The following is a 23,952-nucleotide window of genomic DNA, read 5'->3' as shown; positions in this document are numbered from 1 at the left end:
GATTTATAATGTTTCATGTGTACAGCAAAGTGATTCAGTTTTATATATGTATAGATATATATTCTTTTTCAGATTCTTTTCCATGATTTTAGAGAAATTTTAAGCTTGCATTAATGTTACATTCTTAGTCCTTCTGTGATCACTTAATCTAAGAACAGTTTCCCATATTATTTTCTCATGGTATTTACCACAGTTTGTAGTTGTATGATTATTTATTTACCTATTATCCTCATATTTAAACAATTTGTGTTTGTTTTTTTTTATTACTGTATACTCAGCACTTAGTGCCTGGCACATGATACACAATTTTTTTTGCATGTATCTCACAAGAAGATTAGAGCTTTGTACATCTCTAGCTAGTCCTTTCTGCCAACAGCAGTGCTTTGGTGTAAATCTATTAGTATATTAGTCTCTCTTTCTTCCCTTAGAGGTATTTTTTATTAAAAAAAAAAAAAAATCTTAAAGCCACAGGAAATCCATATTTAAAATGTGGTTACCTAAGGACCGATTACTTTTTATTTCTGTTGTACAAAATTTGGTGTAGGATATTGCTTGTAAATCCTAGGCTCAATGTGTTCTAATTATGTAATCATTTAAATATCAAGCCTCAATTTTGGCATCTTATCTATTGGTGATATGTTAAATTTATATCTTTGGTGTTCCGGGTCCATTTCCCGGTACTCGTGACTTGTGCGTCCCACTGCCTCTTAGTGATCATTAACCTTCTATGTAGAAGTATAATATGCATTCAGAACTGAGTTCCTCATCTTCCTTCTGCCTCTTGCCACCGAATCTCTTTCTCCAGCAGTCTTTGTTTGCCTTTTCTGTTATTGGTAGCTCCATCCTTACATTTGCTCAGGGCGTGAAATCCTTGATACTTACTCCTGATTTTAATTTTCCCCTCATACCCCACCCCATCCATCAACAAATTGATGTGAGCTCTCTCATTATGTTATATACAGAACCTTACCAATTCTCCACTTTTGTTGCCAGTATTCTGGCACAAACCATCAGGCAACCCTTACTTCACTATAGAACAGCCATTTAATTTTCCTACTTTTCAGTCTGTCATCAAATGAGCAGGCAGAATAATCCCTTTAAAGGGCATGTTGGGTCATGTCAGTCCTCTCCTCCAAACCTTCCATGGACTTCCCATTTTGCCCACAATGAAAACCAAATCTTTACAGTGATTTGTAAGCTCTGTACACGTTATGGCCCTAGATTATCTCCCTGAGCTCACCTCTTATTATATCCCTTGTACACCTGGCTTCAGCCACCCTGGCCACTTTGCTGTTCTCTGAACAGAACAGGCACATTCCTACCTCAGAGTCATTGCACTTTCTGTTTCCACTGCCTAGAATGTTCTTCAGATATCCTCATACCTCTTTCCCTGAAGGGAAAGACTTAGCAGAAGCAGAGATGCTTAGGCATGGAAAGGATCTGAAAGGGAGATCAAGAAGTAAGTGAGGGGCTTCCCTGGTGGCGCAGTGGTTGAGAGTCCGCCTGCCGATGCAGGGGACACGGGGTCATACCCTGGTCCGGGAAGATCCCACATGCCGCGGAGCGGCTGGGCCCGTGAGCCATGGCCGCTGAGCCTGCGCGTCTGGAGCCTGTGCTCCACAACGGGAGAGCTGCCACAACAGTGAGAGGCCCACATACCGCAAAAAAAAAAAAAAAATTGAAACCTCTCTTCTCACCCCTTTACTACTGTCTGTCTTTCTTCTCTGCCTTATTTTTTCTCTGCAGTACATATTACCATGTGACATACTGCATATTTTATTTATATGCTTGCCTGTTTTTACCCCCACTAGAACATATGTCCTAAGAGGGCAGGAGTTTTGTGTGCTTTAATCAATACTGTATTCTCACCCTCTGCAGCAACCTTTAGCACATAGCAAGTGTTCAGTAAACTTTTGTCACATGCATGAATACATTTGAGAAGAAAATAATCAGGAAAGAATAAAAAATTCAGTCTGCATTTATGTGAGTTTAATTTTTTTTTGACAGAGGTACTAATATACCACTGATGATAAACTTTACACATTTTAAAATCAACTTCTACTAAGTCTTATAAGAGTCGAAACAAAACTTTGAGTAAATATGAAAAATCACAGTTAATTACCACTGAGTACTTCAGAAAAAGATAGCATTATATGAGATGGTTTTCTTTAAGTAATCATCAAGAATTAGACTTAATTTTCTGTCCAGTCTTTAATACAGTATACTGTACTGAGTTTAGTTAGGTCCTCTACGAGCTTCTTAGTGTATATCATGTATCCTAGATATAAATTGCTTTCCCCAACAGACTGTTAAAGCCTACTAGTAGGCTTTTATCACAATAAAAGGCCATAACTTATACAGTAAATGATCAGAAAGTTAATCTTTTCATTGTGAGTTATATGTACCCGTTTTCCTCTAGGAAAACATTTTAATCTCAATAATAAAATTTATATTTTAAAATTTCATAAATGATATTTTAAAATATTTGTAAAAGGAATGTATGCTATGACTGGAGGCTAAAAAGTTCTACCCACAACAGAATAGAATTAGCAACTCTGAGTGAAATTATTTGAAATTTTGTTATACATTTTCCCACATTGGCATAAGTTATTGTGCAAGAGGTACAATATTCAAGATTGCAATATTCAACTTCAGTTATTACTCATGGTGGTACAGTGGCTCTTTGTCCAGGACTAACTGACTGCTTGAAATTGTGTTTTTCTAGTTGCTTTTGGTGTGTGTGTTTTTTCCCTGATACCTCTTACATCTCTGAGACTAGAGAAGCAAATTTTCATATATCACTTAAGTTCCTCATGCCTAAAAATCAAAGTATATTCCTATGCAAATCTTGAATTTCAAATCATATAATTTGAATGAATTTCAATCCAGACATAATCAGACGCACTTAATTTAGCAATCCTTCAACTTTAACATTTATAGGGCTTCCCTGGTGGTGCAGTGGTTGAGAGTCCGCCTGCCGATGCAGGGGACATGGGTTCGTGCCCCGGTCCGGGAGGATCCCACATGCCGTGGAGTGGCTGGGTCCGTGAGCCATGGCCGCGGCGCCTGTGTGTCCGGAGCCTGTGCTCCACAACGGGAGAGGCCACAACAGTGAGAGGCCCGTGTACCGCAAAAAAAACAAAAAACAAAAAACTTTAACATTTATAGATTTTGTTTATTTAAAAAATTTATATAGTCTAAAAGAAAAGGGAACCAATTCATTCAGTTTTTTTAACACAGTAATTATAAGGCTAAAATATACTTTATAGCTACAGAGGTTTTACTGGACTGTTTGTTTTCCTATTTGGCAGAACTCGTTAATTTGAAAAAGAAACTTAAGAAGTTGTGTGTGGAGACTCAGAATCTACTAGTTTATTACATTTGTTATATATTTATTTATCACATTTAGCAAAGAATATAAAAAAATAACAACTGAATAAATAAGGAATGCTTATTTATTTATGGGAACGATTTGTAAATCATGATAAATAAGTAGCTATTAGTGATTACAAAATTGTCCTCCTGCCTCCTTACACAAAGAATGACTCTCACTGTAATTATCTTGGAGCAGAGCAAGAATTGGAAAGCATAAATAAATGTCTCATGTGAATCATGATATGTCCATTGCTTAAGATACAAAATACAATGTTTAGCAATAGTCCCTCTTATTAATAGTGAGGCTATGCTATTTTTTTAAAATTTATTTTATTTTTGGCTGCATTGGGCCTTCATTGCTGTGCTCGGGCTTTCTCTAGTTGTGGCGAGTGGGGGCTACTCTTCGTTGCGGTGCGCGGGCTTCTCACTGCAGTGGCATCTCTTGTTGCGGAGCACGGGCTCTAGGCGCGTGGGCTTCAGTAGTTGCGGCACGTGGGATCAGTAATGGTGGCTCGCGGGCTCTAAAGCGCAGGCTCCGTAGTTGTGGCACGCGTGCTTAGTTGCTCCCTGGCATGTGGGGGCTTAGTTGCTCTGCGACACGTAGGATCTTCCCGGACCAGGGCTTAAACCCGTGTCCCCTGCATTGGCAGGCGGGTTCTTAACCACTGCACCACCAGGGAAGCCCTATCCTGTTTTTTTTACACTAGTTGAGGAGGGGCTGGTAGGTTTGAAAATTTCTAGAACTGCTGACAAAATAAGATTTTTAAATAGATTTTTTTTGGTTACTCTTTTTTTGTTGTTAGATTTTCTGAAAGTTGAATTTTGTTAAATCTCAGTTAAATACACAGTAGATGTCCATTTGTGTTAACATAAAGAACATTACAAGTAGAAATAAAAGTGATTTTTTCTTTTTAAGAATACTTTGTAAAAATGTACAGTTATGTATCATATTTGGTGAGAGCTGATGTACATGTACTATTCTGAGAAAAATACCATTTCATCAAGAGCTATCAAAAACTAAAAATTTTATGTGCACAAAAATGTGTGAATTTTAAATCATTAATTAGGTGATTTGTGCTTTTGTTTAAACATGCTGATGCCCGTTTATTATAATACTTTTTCCTTTGGGAATCATTGTAAAGATGACATTTAATATGTAAAACTTCTATTAGTCCTCCTCCTCAGAAAATACATGAGTTGTCTTATAAATGATTAATTTTAGTCTGTTTCTTTAATATCCTGGTTCTGTGAGGTTGGATTATATGAGGCTTTACTACTTTTATAGTAGAAATGATCCTGCAATTTCACAATTTTTTTTTAAGATTGAATTTGTACAGCTAGTAAATTTGTTCTCACAAATTAAAACTCTTCTTTGATTCATTTACTTACATATAATATGATAACTAATTCACTTCAAGGTACTTGACTGGATTGCCTGTTATATTGGTTTAAACTCATAGGAAATTACTTATAATGTACTTGTTACATTTTACACTGTACTTGCTAAAGTTTTACTACATTCTATACATATGGCATTCCGTGATGAAACCTGTTTCAGTAAGTATTTTTCTTTAGCTTGTAATTTTAGAATAACTTACCCCATGTAGATTTAGTATTTTTCTAACAATCACTTTTTAAAAGCTCTGTCAGTACCACTCATTTAAAAATTAATTATAGGAGATTACTATTTGGGTCATTTATTTTTTATCAATGAAGAAATTCAAGATTTTTGAAGTCATCCTTTCTTCAAACTCTAGAATTTTGTGTAACATGACCTACAAATACCACTTAATTGATAATTAACCAATCTTTAATTTTTACTATTTATGTTTAGCTGCTTTTTAATATTAATGGCTATTTACTCTGTAATCTAATGGCAATACACAGGATCATTTGCATCTAATATTTAAGTATCCTTAGAATGTTCTCTCTAAAATATTAGCTGCTCTTTCTGAGACTCCATCCTAAAGCAATGTGACATTGAATTTTGCAGACATGGTTGAAATTTCTCAATTTCCTAAATGTTCAGATATCTTACCCATGGAGTATAGACATGATGATGACATTTTTATAACACTTTATAGTTTATAACATGTTTTTACTTTGTCTATTGGTCTCATTTGATAATAGCCCATCTGGCTAACATAAAAATGTGCTTTTTATTTTTTAAATCGCTAAATAATGGTATAGACTACATATGTCCTTTCTAAAAATTAAAGTTTTCTTTATTTAAGGAAAATATTTTTGAGAGAATTATTAAGTCAACAGCTTATACTATGGCCACTTAACAAGAATCTATAGTTTTTCATTCTTTTAAAGATAAGTTCAGCTCTTACAAATATAAACTATATTAGGTAAAGATGGATTTCAAGAAAACATATTTTAATTTTTTCATTCTTTTATTATTCTGTTATTTCCTTGTGCTACTGGCTAAGAAAATGTACATTTGAATGATTTGATTTAATTTTTTAGTAATGATAATTCTTAAGCCAGCTGTATATAGGACACTTAAATAATAGTCTTAATTTAAAAGAAAAAGTATTCTTAGAATACAGTATCACACTTAAACTTGGAATAGAAGAATTTAGGATTTACACCTTACATAATTTTTCATTCCCTTTACATAATTGATAACTGACTAAGTGTCAGATTTATTTTTTTTTACATATAGAAGTATCACTACTTTCTAATCTTAAATTAAGAATGAAAAACTATTGTTACTATGAATATATTTTCATTAACTGTGCTGTCTTTTCAACTTGCTGCTGAATCAGCCTGCATTGACATTCTTTGCCTTTCTGTGTCTTGTCTATCTTTACCGTTTCCATTAGATCCTCCTACTACTACCACCCTTCAGCCTACAATTCAGTGGCATCCCTCAACTGCTGACTTCGAGGATCTAGCAACAGAACCAAAAAAATTGCCCTTCCCATTGTCAACTTTGGCAACAATTAAGGATGACACAATTGGCACAGTCATTGCTAGTGTAGTGGGTGGGGCTCTCTTTGTAGTACTTGTAAGTGTTTTGGCTGGAATATTCTGCTATAGGAGAAGACGGACGTTTCGTGGAGACTACTTTGCCAAGAACTACATTCCACCATCAGATATGCAAAAAGAATCACAGATAGATGTTCTTCAACAAGATGAGCTTGATTCTTACCCAGACAGTGTAAAAAAAGAAAACAAAAATCCAGTGAACAATCTAATACGGAAAGACTATTTAGAAGAGCATGAAAAAACTCAGTGGAACAATGTAGAAAATCTCAGTAGGTTTGAAAGACCAATGGATTATTATGAAGATCTAAAAATGGGAATGAAGTTCGTCAGCGATGAACAGTATGATGAAAATGAAGATGACTTAGTTTCACATGTAGATGGTTCCGTAATTTCCAGGAGGGAGTGGTATGTTTAGCAGCCACTAAATGTGACTTAACTATGTACAATGTTTCATTCATACTAGTTGATCATTTTCAGATTGTTCATACTTTTTCTCGAGGAATAATAAGCTTTTCAACTTGATTTTCAAGCTTTTTATATTCTAATTTGACAAACAAATGTAAAATCTGGGTTCAGTGTATCTGAGCTGCTTTACATTTTTTTTTTTCAATGCTGTACTACTGTCTCAAGATTTAAATTTTAATGCAGAGTACTTTATTGGTCTGAGGCACACAGGTAAGAAGAAATGTCAACGTTAAATGAATGACTTTTTTGGTACAAAAGTTAAAAAAAAAAAAGGAAACTACCTTGGCATTGTGTATTAAGTGTTTACCTAAGACTATAATCTCAAGTAAAATGTTTGTTAAACATATACCTCTCAAAATTTATCACCACTAAATGATACTACATCAAAATTGACTATAAAACTAATTCAAGAAATGTTTATATATATTTTTAGTATACAAAAAATTCAGCCTGATGAAACACCTTTTCTTTTCAGACATTATTTTCTATGTTTCTATACAAATGGAATCTTTACCTCTGCATTTTAATGAGCCTTGCCATAATTACTGTAGAGTGGCTTTTCAAAGGTATTTTGTTGCACTAAAAACTGTGGTAGTACACTCAGTGAACATGATGTGTGGAAGAGCATAATTAGCTGATCAATATTTTTGTCCAGAATACATACAAGAGTAATAAAAACATGCCTTTTAAACATGATAATTACTACAATTTTTTCATCTCTGGAGGGCAGTGCTTATATTGTCATGTGAACATAGGTTTTGGTACATGAAGTGGTAGTTTTGTTTTAATGATTTATGTCCTAAATACAAGAATAATAATGAAAAGGTGGTACATAGTTTAATAGAGTGCAGAGAGAGCATTTCAGTATATGGAAAACCATTGGAGTACCATTTTTAGAAATGAGACAAACATTTCAGCCAAGAATCTGTGCAGAGAGTTTTGTAGACCATCTTGTTTTAGTCATTTATTATTGATGTTGTTCAAATGGATAAATATATAGGAAAAAAATAGAATAAACTTGGAAATTTGAGATTTAACAAGAAAAAATCTGAGTTATAGAACCAATCACTAGCACTTGCTGATGGATATTGACAAACCATCCCCCTTTTCCTCCTAAATGTATGTATGTGTTTCAAGATTTTTGTTTTTCCAATTAAAACTGGAAACATCATGAGGTCTTTTTGTTTTGTTTTTTACATAATTAAGTATATCCTTTCCAAAAATCATGTATCTTTTGAAAAAGAAATCTTACCTAAATCTTCAAATGTGGATCTTCTTTGTTAGGTAATTAAATTGCTTCTACAGTGGAGTCCTATACAATTATAATGATGACAACTAATTTGAAGACCAAAGAATATGTTTTATCTGTTGATGATTCATTTGAAAAGGACTGTGTCGAATTGCCTTAGGAGTTTTTCCAGGGAGTTGAAATAGAAGTTAGCAGGAGAATCATAAATTAAATAACTTATTTTGTTAATAAAATGGCAAAGTAGGTACTTTCCTCATCAAATCTAAAAAAATGTTTTTATAAGGCAAAGTTCTAACATGTTCATAGAATTTTGCAAGTAGTGAAGGCTTTATTCTCAGTGATTATAACCTAGTTTGCTTTATTTTAACATAGCAGTATTTTGTGGAAGTTTGAAATCTATTTTATTTCTCTCCCTCAAACATTTAGTATAACAGTAAAGTGTTGGTTAAGGATACAGTTAAGTTCATTGATGTCTTGTTAAAAATATTTGGTTTGAATATGGCTAACCACTGACCAATATTAAGACTCTTTGGTCCCAATCATTGGAAGAAAAACTTTCTTGATAATACCTTATGATCAAAGTGACTTTATTTTTTTATTTAAATGTTAGCAATGATATGGCCATAAGATGAGTCTAAAACTTTTTTCCATGGAAGATGCAAATTTGTGGCTTTTTTGAGCAAAACATCCTCTTTAGAATAGTGGTTTGAAGTGTCATATGAATCTGAGAAGAGTAATCCCATTTAGAATATTGTACAAATCACAACTTGACTCTAATCCGAAGGAAATTAGCAATGTATTCCAAGAACTGTATTTTAAAATATAAATATCTACTTAGTGATCATGAACTTTCTTTTAAATAGTGGCCATTGTGTGGTTAGGGTTTTTTGTTTAGTTTTTGTTGGGTTTTTTTTTGTTTGTTTTTGTTTTGTTTTTGGCAATAGGGAGTGACATGGAACACTGCAAGTGAGTATTTGATATATTCTGCATCCTTTCTAAATCATCTGGCAAGCTACTAAAAGACTTCAGAATTTTAAGAATAGGATATGATACTAGTGCTTAAGACTTTCTGAAGCATTGCACTATTGTTTATTAGAGCTTTATGTATGTTTACTGTACATAGAGACTTGTTTGTAAACATAGTCATATTAATAAACAGTTTTTTAAATTACTTTTTGAGTATCAGTAATGTGCACAGCTAATTGATGTATTGAACTCCTACTCTCTTCTTAGAAAAGGTGGAAGAATAGTTTTACTTTATTTTGGCTGTGTTTATTACCTTTATATTTGAACTGGTTTTTCATTTTTGTGTTCACTTTAGAGTTTTCTTTCACAGTAGTTAAAGTACTTCAGTAATACAGTGGAGATGAATTCAACTCTTTGTTTTTCCCTTTTTTGCATTTTTATTAAAATATGTTGAAACTTTAATAGGCTAGGGGTTGACTTTAAAAGTGGTATCTGAGAAGTACTTTATAGTTGAAAGATATAGTATTTTACCATGTGCCTGAAAGGTTTCTGTTTGATAAGTCTAACATTAAAGAAACCATTAGGGTTTTTCAGTAGTAGGTATTGCTTCTGATAGCCATATATAGGAAAGTTATAATGGTAAGCCTGGCTGAATGTTCGCATAAGGGGCTATAGGAAGTACAATGTATAAGTGCAAAAATTGAGAGAAATGTAGCAAAATTAGATGCAAAAACATATGATTTTAGTTTGATTTTGCTTTTGGTAAATACTGCTGAAACAAAGTATGAACAAGAAGTTGTTAATGTGTGGAAGTAATCAATGTAAAGTGAAAGAAAGGAAGAAATGGTACCCATATTGATTTTTTAATTCTAACAGGGGAATGAATGATTTACAGATTGGATTGTTTTTCCTGTTTACTTGTTAATGTATCATCCATAAAAAGCTCTTTTCTCAAATTTTTGTTATATTGGGATATATTTAGTTTTAATTTGTACCAGGGATTTTTTTTTTAACCAAGTTACTTATCAGGTGGTAGCCCCAATAGCCATTCAATAAATCTTTAAATAAAAGTTTTTTAAAAAAATTCTTAAGAGGCATATTTCTGTAACAAGCCTATGGCTCTGGATTACCTTCTTTGTCCGCATTTTGATTTTTGCTGGAGAGAGAGAGAGAGTGTGTGTGTGTAACCTAGTTTCCTTTAATTAATGAAGTTTTGTGGAATTAGAAACCTATTTTATTTCTCTTTCCAAACAAGACTATATCAGGTTAAGGATACAGTTAAATAAAGTTTGAGGAAACATCTAAGGTGGCATGATAACCATTATAAAATTTACTTTTAATTAATCATATAATTCTTATCTCATTTATACATATCATCAGTAACATTCTCCACAGTCATGAATTATCTTCTATCTCTAGTCCTAGCAGTTAAAATAAATTTTAAATGTTTGCTGTGACTTTGACGTAAGTCAATTTTTTATATATTAGCTTTCAGTTTGGAATTAACACATTTCATAAAATATTTTTTAAGTTGGCATTTAGTGTTTTTAACTTGTTGCTTGTGAGCTGCTTTGAGTAGGAATGACATTGTTTCTTATTGTTTGTAGTTACCTTCTCCCTGTCCTCATTTCTGACATTTGAAATTATGATACAGGGACTTCCCTGGTGGTCTGTTGGTTAAGACTTCATGCTTCCACTGCAGGGGGTGCAGGTTCCACCCCTGATTGGGGAACTAAGATCCCACACGCTGCGCGGCTCGGCCAAAAAAATAAAATAAAATAAAAATAAAATAAATAAACACTATTATAAAACCTAAAATATTTTAAGATAAAATAAATTAAAATTTGATACATTTTTCCCCCTAAACTTTATTTTAGAGAAAGCAGCAGTTTTTTTCAAATAACTTACAATTTGACTGGATTAAGTTTGGTTTCATTCTTGTTATACCAATAAAAATTCATGCATGAAAGAATCTTTGGAATAGTGTACAGAGTATACCAACTTTTCGGTGTTTTTTTAAAAAATTGTTTCTGTTCAGGCATTTCTGTTTTCTTCTATTCCAGTAAGCTACACTTTTTTTTTAAAGTACATGTCTACTTTGAGATGAGTAGTGATAGGTTTCCATCAAGAGCTTGAAACCAAACATTGCTTACAAAAGCTTTTGCTATATATACCTACCCTTAGGGGTCATTTCTTTTCTTGAACCTTGATAATAGTTATTTTATCATGTTCATTTCAATTTTGAAGGGTAAAATATGATTCAATTTTGTGATGTTTTATTTCACTTGCCTTTTAGTTAATAGCTGCTGTTTGTTCTGGCTGGGCACTATGGATGAAGCCTAGTGAAAGTGAATTTAGCAGAATAACTTTAAAGTATAACTCTCAAAACTTGAGAATAATTCAAGGCCTTATTTCCTTTCATGCATAATACTTCTACATAGATGTGATACCTGATTTCACAGTCTCAGTTATGAGAAATATCTCAGGGAAAACCTAGTCTTGAAGGGACAGTTTGATCTAAAAGCTAGAGGAAACAACCTAGAGGCTTTGACCTTCCTGTTAAAAAAAAAGATTATTATTAAAAAATATGCAATAGTAAGACAGAATAATGAAATGAATGTTCATGTACCTGCTTCAGTTATTGTCAGTGCATGGTCAGTCTTATTTTATTTAAATTTCTGTCTATATAATCCCTCCTGCCATTAGTTCATCTGTAAATATATCAGTATGTAGCTCTAAAAGTTAAGGAACATTTAGAGAAAGTAACCACAGATTCATTACTACACCAGAAATGAATAATTCCTTAATATCAAGTATCCAGTGAGTGTTCAAATTTCTAATCATATTTTTTTGCAGTTTTAGCTAGTAACCAAATGTGATCCATACATTGGTTGGTTGAGATGTCTTTTAATCTGTGTGTTCTCTGTGTGCTGTTCCCCACTCCCGCACTTTTCCCATGCAGTTTTTTTGGTGAAGAAACAGCTTCATCTGTCCTGCAGTTTTCCAGTTTGGATTGTGCCAGTTGCACCTCTGTATTTTCTGTAAGTTGACAGATCTAGAGCCTTGATAAGATTAAGGTTTAATTTGGGGGGCAAGGTTACTTCAGTGGTGGTATGTTCCTCTATCAGAAGGTGCATAGTCTTTACCTCGTTTTCTTTCAATATTAGCAGCCATTTGATGCTCAAAGCCTAGATCTACTAACAGGGAACCTACATAATTTCTAGATCTATTAACTCTTTTTTTACCGTACCATGTGCTTTTAATGTCTTAATAATTATGTTCATGCTGCTCCCTTTACCTGAAATACCCTTTCCTCCCTTTGCCATATTGGGAAACCAGTCCATATTCAAGGTCCAGCTCAAATTATAGTTTTATGAAACTTTTCCCTTTAGAATTAATAATTGCTGTTCATAATTCTTTTCTATCAACTTATATCTCCTCTATTGTAACCTCACATTTTATTCTAGTTATTATCTATCTTCTTTAGATCAGTGCTCTTCAATACTCTTGACTGTGCCTATCAATTAAAAATTAATATGTACTCGTACTCCTAATACGTATGTTTATAAATTATATATGTGCTACCATAGAATTTTGTTATGTGCATTTAAAAATATTCAAAAAAAACAAATTTTTAATCTGCTGAAATAACATTTTAAAATACTAATTATTTTCACTAAAACAGTAATATTTGGGTAAACAATATAATTGTGCTTCATTTTAAAAGTTAACTTTTTTTCTTGCTAAAACATTTTTGAGAAAACCATATAATTGTGCTTCATTTTTTTTTAATCTTAGTTTTATACTTTTTGATTCAGTGTTTCAAAGTTTTAAGTCCATGTTGAGTATATTTTAACACTTGTTTTTAGGTATGAAAGCTAAGCCACCTCTCAAAAACAAGTAGATTCAAAGTCCATTGTTGGGTACCTTAACAGTTTTCATCCCAACTACTGTTTTTAGAGCTAGTCTTCATGTTCAAGTTATTTGATTTTTCAGTATCATGCTAATCTCCACTCACATGAGCTATTTCAGCACAGTATGGGTTTAGTGTGAAGTTTGTTATTAATAAGAATGAATATAAATTTGTTTTATTTGGTTTCCAAATGTATTTGATTGGGGGGTTCATTTGTCACATCTGATTAGATTGCCATGGTTTTATTTCATAATGTAACTGGTAAAGTTTATGTATTAGGAAGAAGTTATTTGCATTGCCATTTTTGTGGGGTTTTGTTGTTATTTGTGCGTACATTATTGATGTTATCTTACATTCTGTCAGTTTTTTGCAGGAATGGCATTTACTTGGATTAAATGCCAGCTAGTATATAACACGGATTAACACTGATACCCTCACTTGGTTTATGAGTCAGATGTTCACCTGTTAGAGCATGCATGTCATGCCTCCTTTACATTTTTGACTTTTAGTTAAATCTAGGTAAGTTTTTAGTTCATTCAGCTGAGCTCCCATACATCACAATAATGTCTGTCACAGGATGCTATGTTGAGAGAGACAACCAAGTAAAGATGTAACTGTTTACTTACTTTCATTCTGGAACTGTCCCACTCCACACTTCCTATAGGAAATTTTGGGTGCCCTGTGTGGCAGGGTGCCATCTGACACATGGACCAACTAGGGCTACTAGTGCCAATCCATGCTAGTACAATAGTAATTTTTATTAAATGCCCTCTCCCTCTCTTTTTTTAGAAAAGTGATGACTTCTTCCTATACTTCATTGGAAAATAAATATTTTTATGGATTCTCTGATCCTACCTTGAGGCTTTTGCTCTATTGTGAGGACAGGAACTGTGTAAAATTTATCCTTAGCATTCCTAGCACAAGGCCCGGCACATGTTCGGTTACTATTGGTAATTTGTTGGATGAGAAGTTGAGGAGACTGTTCTGACCCAAATAGAGGACTTTTATTAAAAAATAGTGAGATAAATATTTGGATGGATATAAAGGCTTAGATGTTGTATTGAAAAGATAAGCATTAAAATGGCTATTGAAAAATAAAACAGTGGGGCATATGGGGAAAATTTGGTAATACAGTAACATGTATTATAGGGATATATGAATTTAATCCCAAATGAAAGTTGGGAAGATAAGTTTGTAGGGTATTACATTAAGCTGTGAATCAATCCATGGCATCAGAGAAGTTTGGGTGGAGGAAATGAAGAAAAAGAGGGATGAAACTTAACATCTCAATTCTTGGGATTTGGTGTTTTAATGTAAGTGTAAAAAGGGACTGGATTTCTGTACTCACCCATTTTAAATGGTTTTAGCAAATTGCCAGAAACACGTATTTTAGTGTATAGAATAGTATTTAACTTTTAAAAACTTTATAATGCCTCAGTTTCAGATGTGAATCAGGTGAGCACATGTTTGAATAGCCTTTACGTAGGCTTTATTCACTTGTATCAGTGAAAACAAAGAAAAACTTTAATTCAGTTTAATATCTATAATATATATGTATATTTTTTCAAAAAGTAATGAAAGTTATTTCTCCTATCTGTATTAAATTTTTTGTATGATTTGTAACTGATTTTTAATAGCTTTCTCCATAAGGTATATGCATGGTGTCTTTAATTATGGATAGTGTACTTTGGTTGTATTGAGGAATGCTATTTTTCTGTTTTTGGAGGTGAGTTTCCAATGTATATGGGTTAATAAGCAGCTATGATAACAGAAAGATGTTCTTTTGGGAGACATGCACCAGTCCTTTAATACTAAATATTTTAATGCTTTTGTCTTTTTGTTTTCTGCTGCTTGTAAGCATACAATTAGATTTAGTAGAACATCTCCTTAGGTGATGGTAAGGTAATATTGCTTCACGTCAGTCACTCAGTAAACTAGCTTAATGTTGAAAAATGCCAAATTTTTATACATTTGCTTAGTTAAATTTTTTTTCTCCTTGTAGTGGTTTTGTTGGAATATAGAGTCTATGTAGATTATGAGGACAGGGATGTGGGGAGGCAGTGTTGGGGCTAAATTCTCAATTTTCGTCAAAATTCTTTGACTTGAATGCAAGAAACTTGAGCTCTTCCTTTGCATTTCATACTAGTGTTCATCACCCATTAATACTTTTAAAACCTTAATACTCTTAAATATATTATTTCTTCTTTTCTCAGTAAGTTGAAGAATCAGAAAAGGAAATATATATGTCATATATGTACGTAATTAGTTTACCTATGTAGAGTAGGATATCCAGTTGGTAAATGGACTCTACCTAACTTTTCTTCCACTTCCTCATTTCAGCACTTACTAGCCTGTTCCAATACTAAGAAGAGGTGTGCAAAAAAAGTTAGAGATGAATAAAGAATGAGTGGAACCAAGTGAAATAAATATGCTCAAATTAAAATAGAAGGAAGAGTTACAGTATACATACAGTCACCTCTCAGTTATGGAATTCTAGAGCTAGAAATTAGAAGACTAATGGGACAGAATTGGATAAGTAGACCATAATTTAAATGTTTAAAGAATAGTATCTATATAGACTTGAGAATTACTTCAGGATATTAAAAATTGTATATATTCAGAGTTGGGAATTACATTAGGATATTAAAAGTCTGATTTTGATTTATTACTTACAAAACACTATCAAATTAAATATTATTGCTAAGATTAAATGAAAGGCTTTCTTGTAGGAGGTGTGAGGTTTGATGAAGAATTTATAATGATATGTTGGGGTTGAGTGATATATATATATATATATATATATATATATATATATATATGATGTGTTAAGATTGAGAATCTTAATCTTAATTTGGGCTAATTATATTCAAAGAGTAACCTGAGTTTTTGAAAAATAATTTCAGAAGTATTACATAAATATGGTATCAACTTTGTCATTATCATCAAAATAAGAACACCCAAGTTTAAATTCTTCACACTTGGGCAAAAGTGATAGGGCCACTTTATTCCTTAGCAAAATAAAAAATTCCATTAAAAGGAAATCTTTAGACTAACTATTGTAGAATAGGTAGCATACTTGACACATTGGGATTTTTTATTTTTGCCACTGACAAGGTGTATGACCTTGGTCAAATAACCTTGGTCATGTAATCTTAATAGGTTTCAATTGGCCTATTGTTAAAAACCGAATACAAAGCTATAACTTACATGGGGGGAAAAGTGATAGTGTAGAAGATAAGACTAGCCCTAAATCATCCCAAGTCTTTTTTCTACATTTATAAGAGCAGAGTAATACTTGACTGGCTTGGTTTTCAAATCTTTTTCTCATGTAGCACATATTCAAATGGAGTTAGTAGTGATTAGAGAAATGAGCAACAACAGGAAGATAAACCAGGTATGTATTAGCAGACGAGGGTAACATCCTGAACAATGAAGCTGGTTATATTGTTTAAAATAATTGTATATTTTTAGATTCTATTCAGTATTTGAAAGATGATCAGATTGGGTTCCTTGGTGCTCATTGGTATAAGATTTTTAGTCTAGAATGAGGCTAATGAACCATTAATAAACACAAGATCATTAGTTTGCTAAAGAAATTTTTATAATTGGCAAGAAAGTAAAACGTTATGGGGTTTTTTTGTTGTTGTTTTTTTTGGGTTTTTTGCGTTACGCAGGCCTCTCACTGTTGTGGCCTCTCCTGTTGCGGAGCACAGGCTCCGGACGCGCAGGCTCAGTGGCCATGGCTCATGGGCCCAGCCGCTCCGCGGCATGTGGGATCGTCCCGGACTGGGGCACGAACCCGCGTTCCCTGCATCGGCAGGCGGACTCTCAAACACTGCTCCACCAGGGAAGCCCTAAAATGTTTTTTTTAGCAATCTAAAGCACCACATGAATCACATTTTAATATGAACAGTTGGGAAATGCTTCTAAATACACTATGTATGTATTTGGAAATACCGTGATGGTAAGTAGGTAAAACATATTTCAAAGCTGATAGTGCTTAATTCTATTTAAATTTGCCATGTCTGGATTCCAACAGTAATTGTAATTATTTAAGGGTTTATATGAACGTCAATTTAATTGAAGATGAAGAGCTCGGCGTTTCCAAATAGGGTACCCAAAGGGAGAGACTACGTTAGATCTTGCGGAAAAAACATTTCCCAAAAAGGGCTTATGGGTGGACGTTTCTATCCTGCCCTAACCTAGCTTTATTTCACCCTGTGTTCTCTCTTATTCATTGACTGAATGACCTTGGGCAGAATATTTAACTTTAGAATAGCAGTATCTTCATTTATAGAATGTTACCTTAAATATCTTTCTTACTGGTTAGAAAGATAAAATCATGTATATTGAAGGTTCTTTGTAACTGATGGGTCGCTTCACAAAATTCAGTTATTGGGTTTAATATGGCTGAAATTGTCAAAATAATACCTACACATAAGGATTGATGGTTTTGTCATATCCATAATACTTATTTTTTTTTTTTTTTTATACACAATGTATTTATTTATTTATTTATTTATGGCTGTGTTGGGTCTTCATTTCTGTGCATGGGCTTTCTCTAGTTGTGGCAAGTGGGGGTCACTCTTCATCGCGGTGCGCAGGCCTCTCACTATTGCGGCCTCTGTTGTTGCGGAGCACAGGCTCCAGACGCGCAGGCTCAGTAATTGTGGCTCACAGGCCCAGTTGCTCCATGGCATGTGGGATCTTCCCAGACCAGGGCTCGAACCTGTGTCGTCTGCATTGGCAGGCAGATTCTCAACCACTGCGCCACCAGGGAAGCCCTATCCATAATACTTATATTTGAAAATAACTTTAGTAAATTCCTTTAATTGGGAGTTCATAAAGTAGGGTGACATTTTTTTTAGAATTGTGTGAAATGCTAACTACTAAGTATGTTTTTAACATCCTTTCTTATAAAATTTTGTGGTGCAGGCTGGAAAAGAGAAATTGGTATTCAGAAATGATAGAGTATGTCTATAGCCAGGAGACAGGGAAGAATTTACATAATTTTGTAGTATAGACACTATCTTTAAAGTGTAATTTGTATTAAATGTGTGTGAACTAAAGGAAGTTATATGCAGCAAGTACTGTTTAATAATACTTCTATTTTAAAATCTTAGATTTTGCAATGTCACTTTTTGACTATTTATTACGTCTGGGATTTTTTTTAGTGTTGTTTTCCCTTTCTTGAAGGTTTTTGGTTTCTTAGAATTTCTTTTAATGGAATGAAAGTTAAAAATCTATTCAATACATTGTTGGCTAACTCCATTAAAGATTACTGAATTTTGGGGTTTTTTTTTATCACCTTTTAGAGTAAGAACTTAGTTTTCATCCTTTTCTCTATCTTCTTTTCTCGTTCAGACATTCTTTGCCCGTTGACAGTAGATTCACTCATTGATACCTGACTGGGGCTATTCTTTTCATCACTTTAAAAAAGTAAAGTTGGAGTGCTAAGGTGACATCTTGCAAGGAATAAATGTGTTAGCATAATGCTACAAAAAGTAACGAATCAAATTTGGGGTCTTCTAAACTTGTGGTTGGATAACATATTTAATCAGTCCTTGCACATTGTAGAAATCAGAGGACACAAACTCAAGAACTCTTAAAATTGTTTGAAAAACCTAATTTTTGTTACTTTACAGATGTTCCACTTAAGCAGACCTCTTCTATAGCTGTAGCTGGAGCTGTAATTGGAGCTGTCCTTGCCCTTTTCATCATTGCCATCTTTGTGACTGTGCTGTTGACTCCTCGAAAAAAGAGACCATCCTACCTTGACAAAGTGTAGGTAAATTTTTTGCTTGTGTTCAACTATGAATATTCAGTATGTGGCAGTCTTTATCTTTACAGCTACTCATATGAAAAGTGTCTGAGGGATGGAAGTAAAGATACTGTTAGGTCTTTGTAAGATGACTGGTTTTGTCAGGAAGTCTGACTGCATTTTGGTAAATAAACAGTTGCAAGGGGCTGCTAGAGACAAATATATTAGACACCTTTTTAACCTACAGTATATTACATGTCTTTCCAAATGGTAACATAATGACGCTATGTTGTCCTGCCTTCTGAATAAAAATGCAGGTCTTCCATGAAGTAGTTGAAAGACAGATATAAAAAATCTTAGAAGTTTAAATTACTTCTTTAAATTGTTTATGCCTGTCTTATGTATAGATATAACTAACTCTAAACTGCCAAAAGTTATTAAATACATTGAGTTTTAAAGCTTTTATCTTTTTTTTTTTTTTTTGCTGTACGCGGGCCTCTCACTGTCGTGGCCTCTCCCGTTGCAGAGCACAGGCTCCGGGCGCGCAGGCTCAGCGGCCATGGCTCACGGGCCCAGCCGCTCCGCGGCATGCGGGATCCTCCCGGACCGGGGCACGAACCCGTATCCCCTGCATTGGCAGGCGGACTCTCAACCACTGCGCCATCAGGGAAGCCCTAAAGCTTTTATCTTAAAGAAATTTGGTTTTGGTGAATTACAAAATGTGCTTTTATTTAAAGAGAAAGCAATGTTTTGGACCTAATCATGAGATAGAATTACAAAACAGAAATTGCACTCTGTTGTATAATCAAAAGACCGAAGTCCCAGTTCACTTAATTCCATCAGCAGCTTTTGTTGCTTCATCTGTGAAATGTGAATAATACTTTTCCTGCTTACCTCACATGGCTGTGATAAGAGTAGAATAAGATAATGTTTATGAACTGTGAAGTTCTATACAAATGACATTATTTCTTGTGTGGTTATTAATGATTTTATATGAGGACATGAAGCTGGCTCTGAAGGAATGTATTTCTTCTCTCTTCATAAATGCTTTGTGTATGTCTCTGCCTCTCTAATCTGGCACAGTTAGAGCACTGATCTTTTTGGATTAAGGACACCTGGGTGTTAGCTCTATTACGATCAAATTAGTGGTATGATCATGAACGAGTCACATCACCTCCATGAACCCTGGTTTTCTCATCTAAATAACTTACGGCATATTGGAGCTATACATTTGCTGTGATTTTTGTTACGTTAAAGGAAATAATTACTTTAAATAAAAGGACTATAAAATACCCTTTCAGTCTAATACCTGTAAGACCGATTCCTCTAATATTTCAAGAGTATCTAGCTTGTGGTTAACTTCATCTTAGTTGCCAGATTATCTCAAACTATTCTATAATTTCCAAAAGGTAATTTACTAGTAGACTAGTAATTACATCCATGTAATCATTTTATTTGAATTCTGTTCATTTAAAATATTAATTTCATGCCCACATGGAGAAGGGAGAATTTGTAATTTCTTTGGCCTCTATAGCTTTCATCCTCTTTATCTTTTAATATAGGTAAAATTTTTATTTGATTTACTAATCTCAATTACTGAAAATTAGTTATCTGTGATCTTCAAAAGTAGGAGAATATATGAAAAATTATTTTCTAAAATGCAGAGAGCTACAAGATATATTTAATTCTATTTTTGTTGTAATGCAACAATTTAAAAATATATGAAAGTACTTTTTTTTAGTAGATTAGGTCAGTTTGGCAAAGATAAATGCATTCCCCAAGGATGTAATGGTCTAGTTATTTCAGGTGCTAAGATTTATAATGGTTTGTAGATTGAAAATCTTAATTTACATGATGAATATTCTAAGAATAACCATGGCTTTTGAAAACTAATTATGGAAGTATTTCCAAAATATAGTATAAGCATATTTTTTCATTATCATTTTAAGATAGTCTTTTAAATCACTTTTATGACACTTTGGAGGAAAGTGTTTTCCATTACACATGTTTGACTATATTTAAAATGTTGGTAGGCATAGTCATATGTAAAAATGTGCAGTACTTAATTAGTTATATACTAGATTACTTGCCTAATAATAATGTTCAAACAATACTTCTATTTGCCTCTTTTTTAGATTTTTCAAACAATTGTTTATTTCAGATTAGTCCTAAACATTAGAACCTTTAAAACCAGTTGACTTTTTTGTTCCAATTATGATTGATTAATGGAAATGTAAGAACTGAATTAAACATGTATGCTAATACAAATATTAGTATGAGGAAAATATTCTCAAAACTTAAGCGAATCTTGAATGTTTCCCCGACCCACCCTTTTTTTTTTGTTTTTTTGCTAAAAGTGGCAATTGCATTTTTTAAACTTTTTAATGCAGGATCGACCTTCCACCCACACATAAACCACCTCCTATGTATGAAGGACAGTCCCCCCCTTTGCCTCAGAAAGACCTTCTATATCAGGTAAGTGCTCCCGAGTACACGTAAAATAAAATGAAATAAAAAATATTAAGCAATGTATATTATTTGTTTCAAAATATTATCTAGTCATTATACATTAAATATTACATAATAATATATAATCATTTCTCTGAAACATTCAAGAGATCAAATTTAGTCTACAGATTGGTAAGAAAAGAAGTTATGGCCAGTATAGGTAAGACAAATCAACACTGTATTAGGAGTACAAATTTTTACAAAAGCTTATGGCTGAAGACTTATTGTTAATAGAGTTTTATTGACGTAATGATCCATTGTAAAATATGCATTTTTATATAAAATGTAGAAAAATTGAATGGTAGGGTCTAATGTATGATGGAGAGGTTTTTCTCCTTGGCATATGTATTTTATTTTTGTTTATTTTTCAGTATATGCAAAATTTTCAGTATATGCATCTAAGTTTTAGCATTCCTTTATTTAGCAACAAAAGGTTTCCAATTTAAAATTCTGGGCATGAATATTGGGCCCCATTTTACACTTATGATAATTTAAAATTTCTTTTGGAATCAGTTTACAGTAATTCGTGTGAAAGTATTGATTCAGTGCTTCTGTCTTAGATTCTATATCTAGATTAATATGCTCTACTTGGGAAAGTTTAAGCCATAATGCTTTTATTCTTAACTTTAATTGTTTTGTTTTTGCTTTTTTCCTCTATCACCCGTGCAGCCTCCTGGGGCTCTAACCCTGTATTGGGGTTTTATTACCTGTGACACTATATTTTTCTCCTAAATTATGTCCTGTATCTTCAGCTTGAGTAAGGCAAAGGAATATTTCTGTTAAGATGTTCTCAGCTTCTGTTCCTAGGTTGACCATATAACCAGTCTCCTGCCTGGGCATGGGGCAGGGAGGAGCATTCCGTGGCATGTGCACTCACTGACAATGAGCACCACCTTTGTCATCTTGCACAAGTTTGGTGTCTTAGGGATGAAGATGCGTCATCTTTACAGAACTCTTGTTTTCACATAAAGAATATAGCCTCACATCTTTTTTGGCAAATAAATTAACTTGACAAGTAGTGTGAAATGTCAACAAAATATTTAGCTAAAGGTGTTGTTAACTGCTGCAGATGGATAGCTGTTTTTCTCCCTCCACAAAGCTAGTCACTAACTGGAGGATTTCTAGATTCAGGTGTGGGAATTTTTTAAGAGTGTTGTTAGTAATTTTTTAGTACAACCCTAATTGCATACAATTTTATTCTTGTCCTTAAAATCAGTTTATTTACTTGTTATTTAATATTTTCAAATTAAATATTTGTAAAAGCTTATGAATTGAAAAAAAATTATTTGGCTCAGATCATGTGTCCTGGGTTTTAGTTAAGAAAATATAATTTCTATATATGTAAGCACTGCTAAATAAACACAAAAGGAAGATTTTTCTTGGATGACTTGACAGTGGTACAAACTGCAGTTTTTATCCTTGGAGTCAGAGAAGTCTTCCTGGATGGATCAATTTTGGAAGTAGGATTTTGATACATGTGATAAAATTACTCAGTTGTTGATTAGAGTAAATTGCATAATCACAAGCATAAATCTAGGTGGAAATGAACAGTTATGTGAAAGAGTAATGGAAATTTTAGAAAGGAAATTGGTGGGACAGCATCTGCAGTGGATAACAAACATTGGACTTTGGGAGTCAGAGACCATTTACATTTAGTACTATTGTGACTTTTTCCTCATCTGTTAAATTCAGCAGGTGAAAAACATGATTGTTTCCCTCTTCTAGCTATAAAACTGAGTCTATAAAATATTGCTAAGGGTCAGCTGGTTGCTGTCATTTTGCTTAGGAGAGTCAAAACTTGAGTTGGAGATGAAATAATCTTAATTCTATAAAGATTTTGAGAATAATTTAGGCTAAAATCATTATCCATCAGTAAGATAATTTGTTATGATTCATGTGTTATAATGTCGTATGTTAATTATATGGCTGTCTGCGTTTTAATTAATGTTGTGATATCAAAATGCAAAATACATAGAACTGTTTCCTGGTTACCAAGAAATCTGTAAGTGTGTAATTACTATCTAATTAGTTTCATGCAATGATAGCCTGCTGTAATAGTAAATGCCTTCATAATGTTCCACTTCAGTAGATAACTTGTCAGCTTTAAACTCATGAGGTAATTGCTAATTGAAGTCATTAGTCCCTAGCCCTTACAGCCAGGCCATGCTTCCAAATATTACCATGGCTTTAATGGAAGAGAGTCCCACTTGTTCTACGCATCAGTGTTCTACCCTTGGGAAACCACAGAAAGAAAGAGTTCCTTACTACTTAACTTTTGTTTCCCCTGCTTAACCATTACTTTTGTGATAATAGTGCCAAAACTCATACCTGAGAATTTTCCCTCTAAATATAGGTTAGGAGGATGAGGCCTGGTATTGTGAGGGGGTGATTTCCTTGAGTGGGAATGGAACTGTTACCATACTGCAGAGAAGATGTATGGAGGCACACATAAGTATGAGGGAAATAAAAAGAAGAATGTCTTGCCTGATGGCAAAGAATAATTAATACCGCCAGCTTGTCATGTTATTAGTTGGTAATCCTAGAAAGGTGAGTCTTCATTTAGGAAACAAATACTAACTCAGGACATTTTTTCTTAACATTATAGGTAATAAGTAGGTATATTTTTGGTACAAAAAAATCCAAACACTACAGAAATTTAGAGTTAACAGTTAAAGTTCTGTTTCATCCCCCTATTCCTCAATATATTATTTCTTTCCC

General features: G+C 33.4%; 1 protein-coding gene across 3 annotated transcripts in view; it reads left to right on the top strand.

Moving 5' to 3' along the window:
- NECTIN3 (nectin cell adhesion molecule 3) overlaps positions 1 to 23,952 on the top strand; it is a 131,902-nt gene that overhangs the window by 60,561 nt on the left and 47,389 nt on the right. Inside the window, exons 6-7 of one of the 3 annotated variants that reach the window (XM_007467232.1) lie at positions 18,611 to 18,749; positions 21,117 to 21,201. In XM_007467232.1, coding sequence (XP_007467294.1) covers positions 18,611 to 18,749; positions 21,117 to 21,201 — 224 coding nt within the window. Of the gene's footprint in view, positions 1 to 6,206; positions 7,532 to 18,610; positions 18,750 to 21,116; positions 21,202 to 23,952 lie in introns of those variants that run through there. The other 2 variants (XM_007467231.1, XM_007467233.1) reach the window with 2 other exon arrangements.

Source organism: Lipotes vexillifer, unplaced genomic scaffold (genome assembly GCF_000442215.2).
Source record: "Lipotes vexillifer unplaced genomic scaffold, Lipotes_vexillifer_v1.1 scaffold255, whole genome shotgun sequence".
In the NCBI taxonomy this organism is placed as follows: domain Eukaryota; kingdom Metazoa; phylum Chordata; class Mammalia; order Artiodactyla; family Lipotidae; genus Lipotes; species Lipotes vexillifer.
The sequence above is the reverse complement of the archived record's forward strand: the minus strand, read 5'-3'. Positions and strand labels throughout refer to the sequence as shown.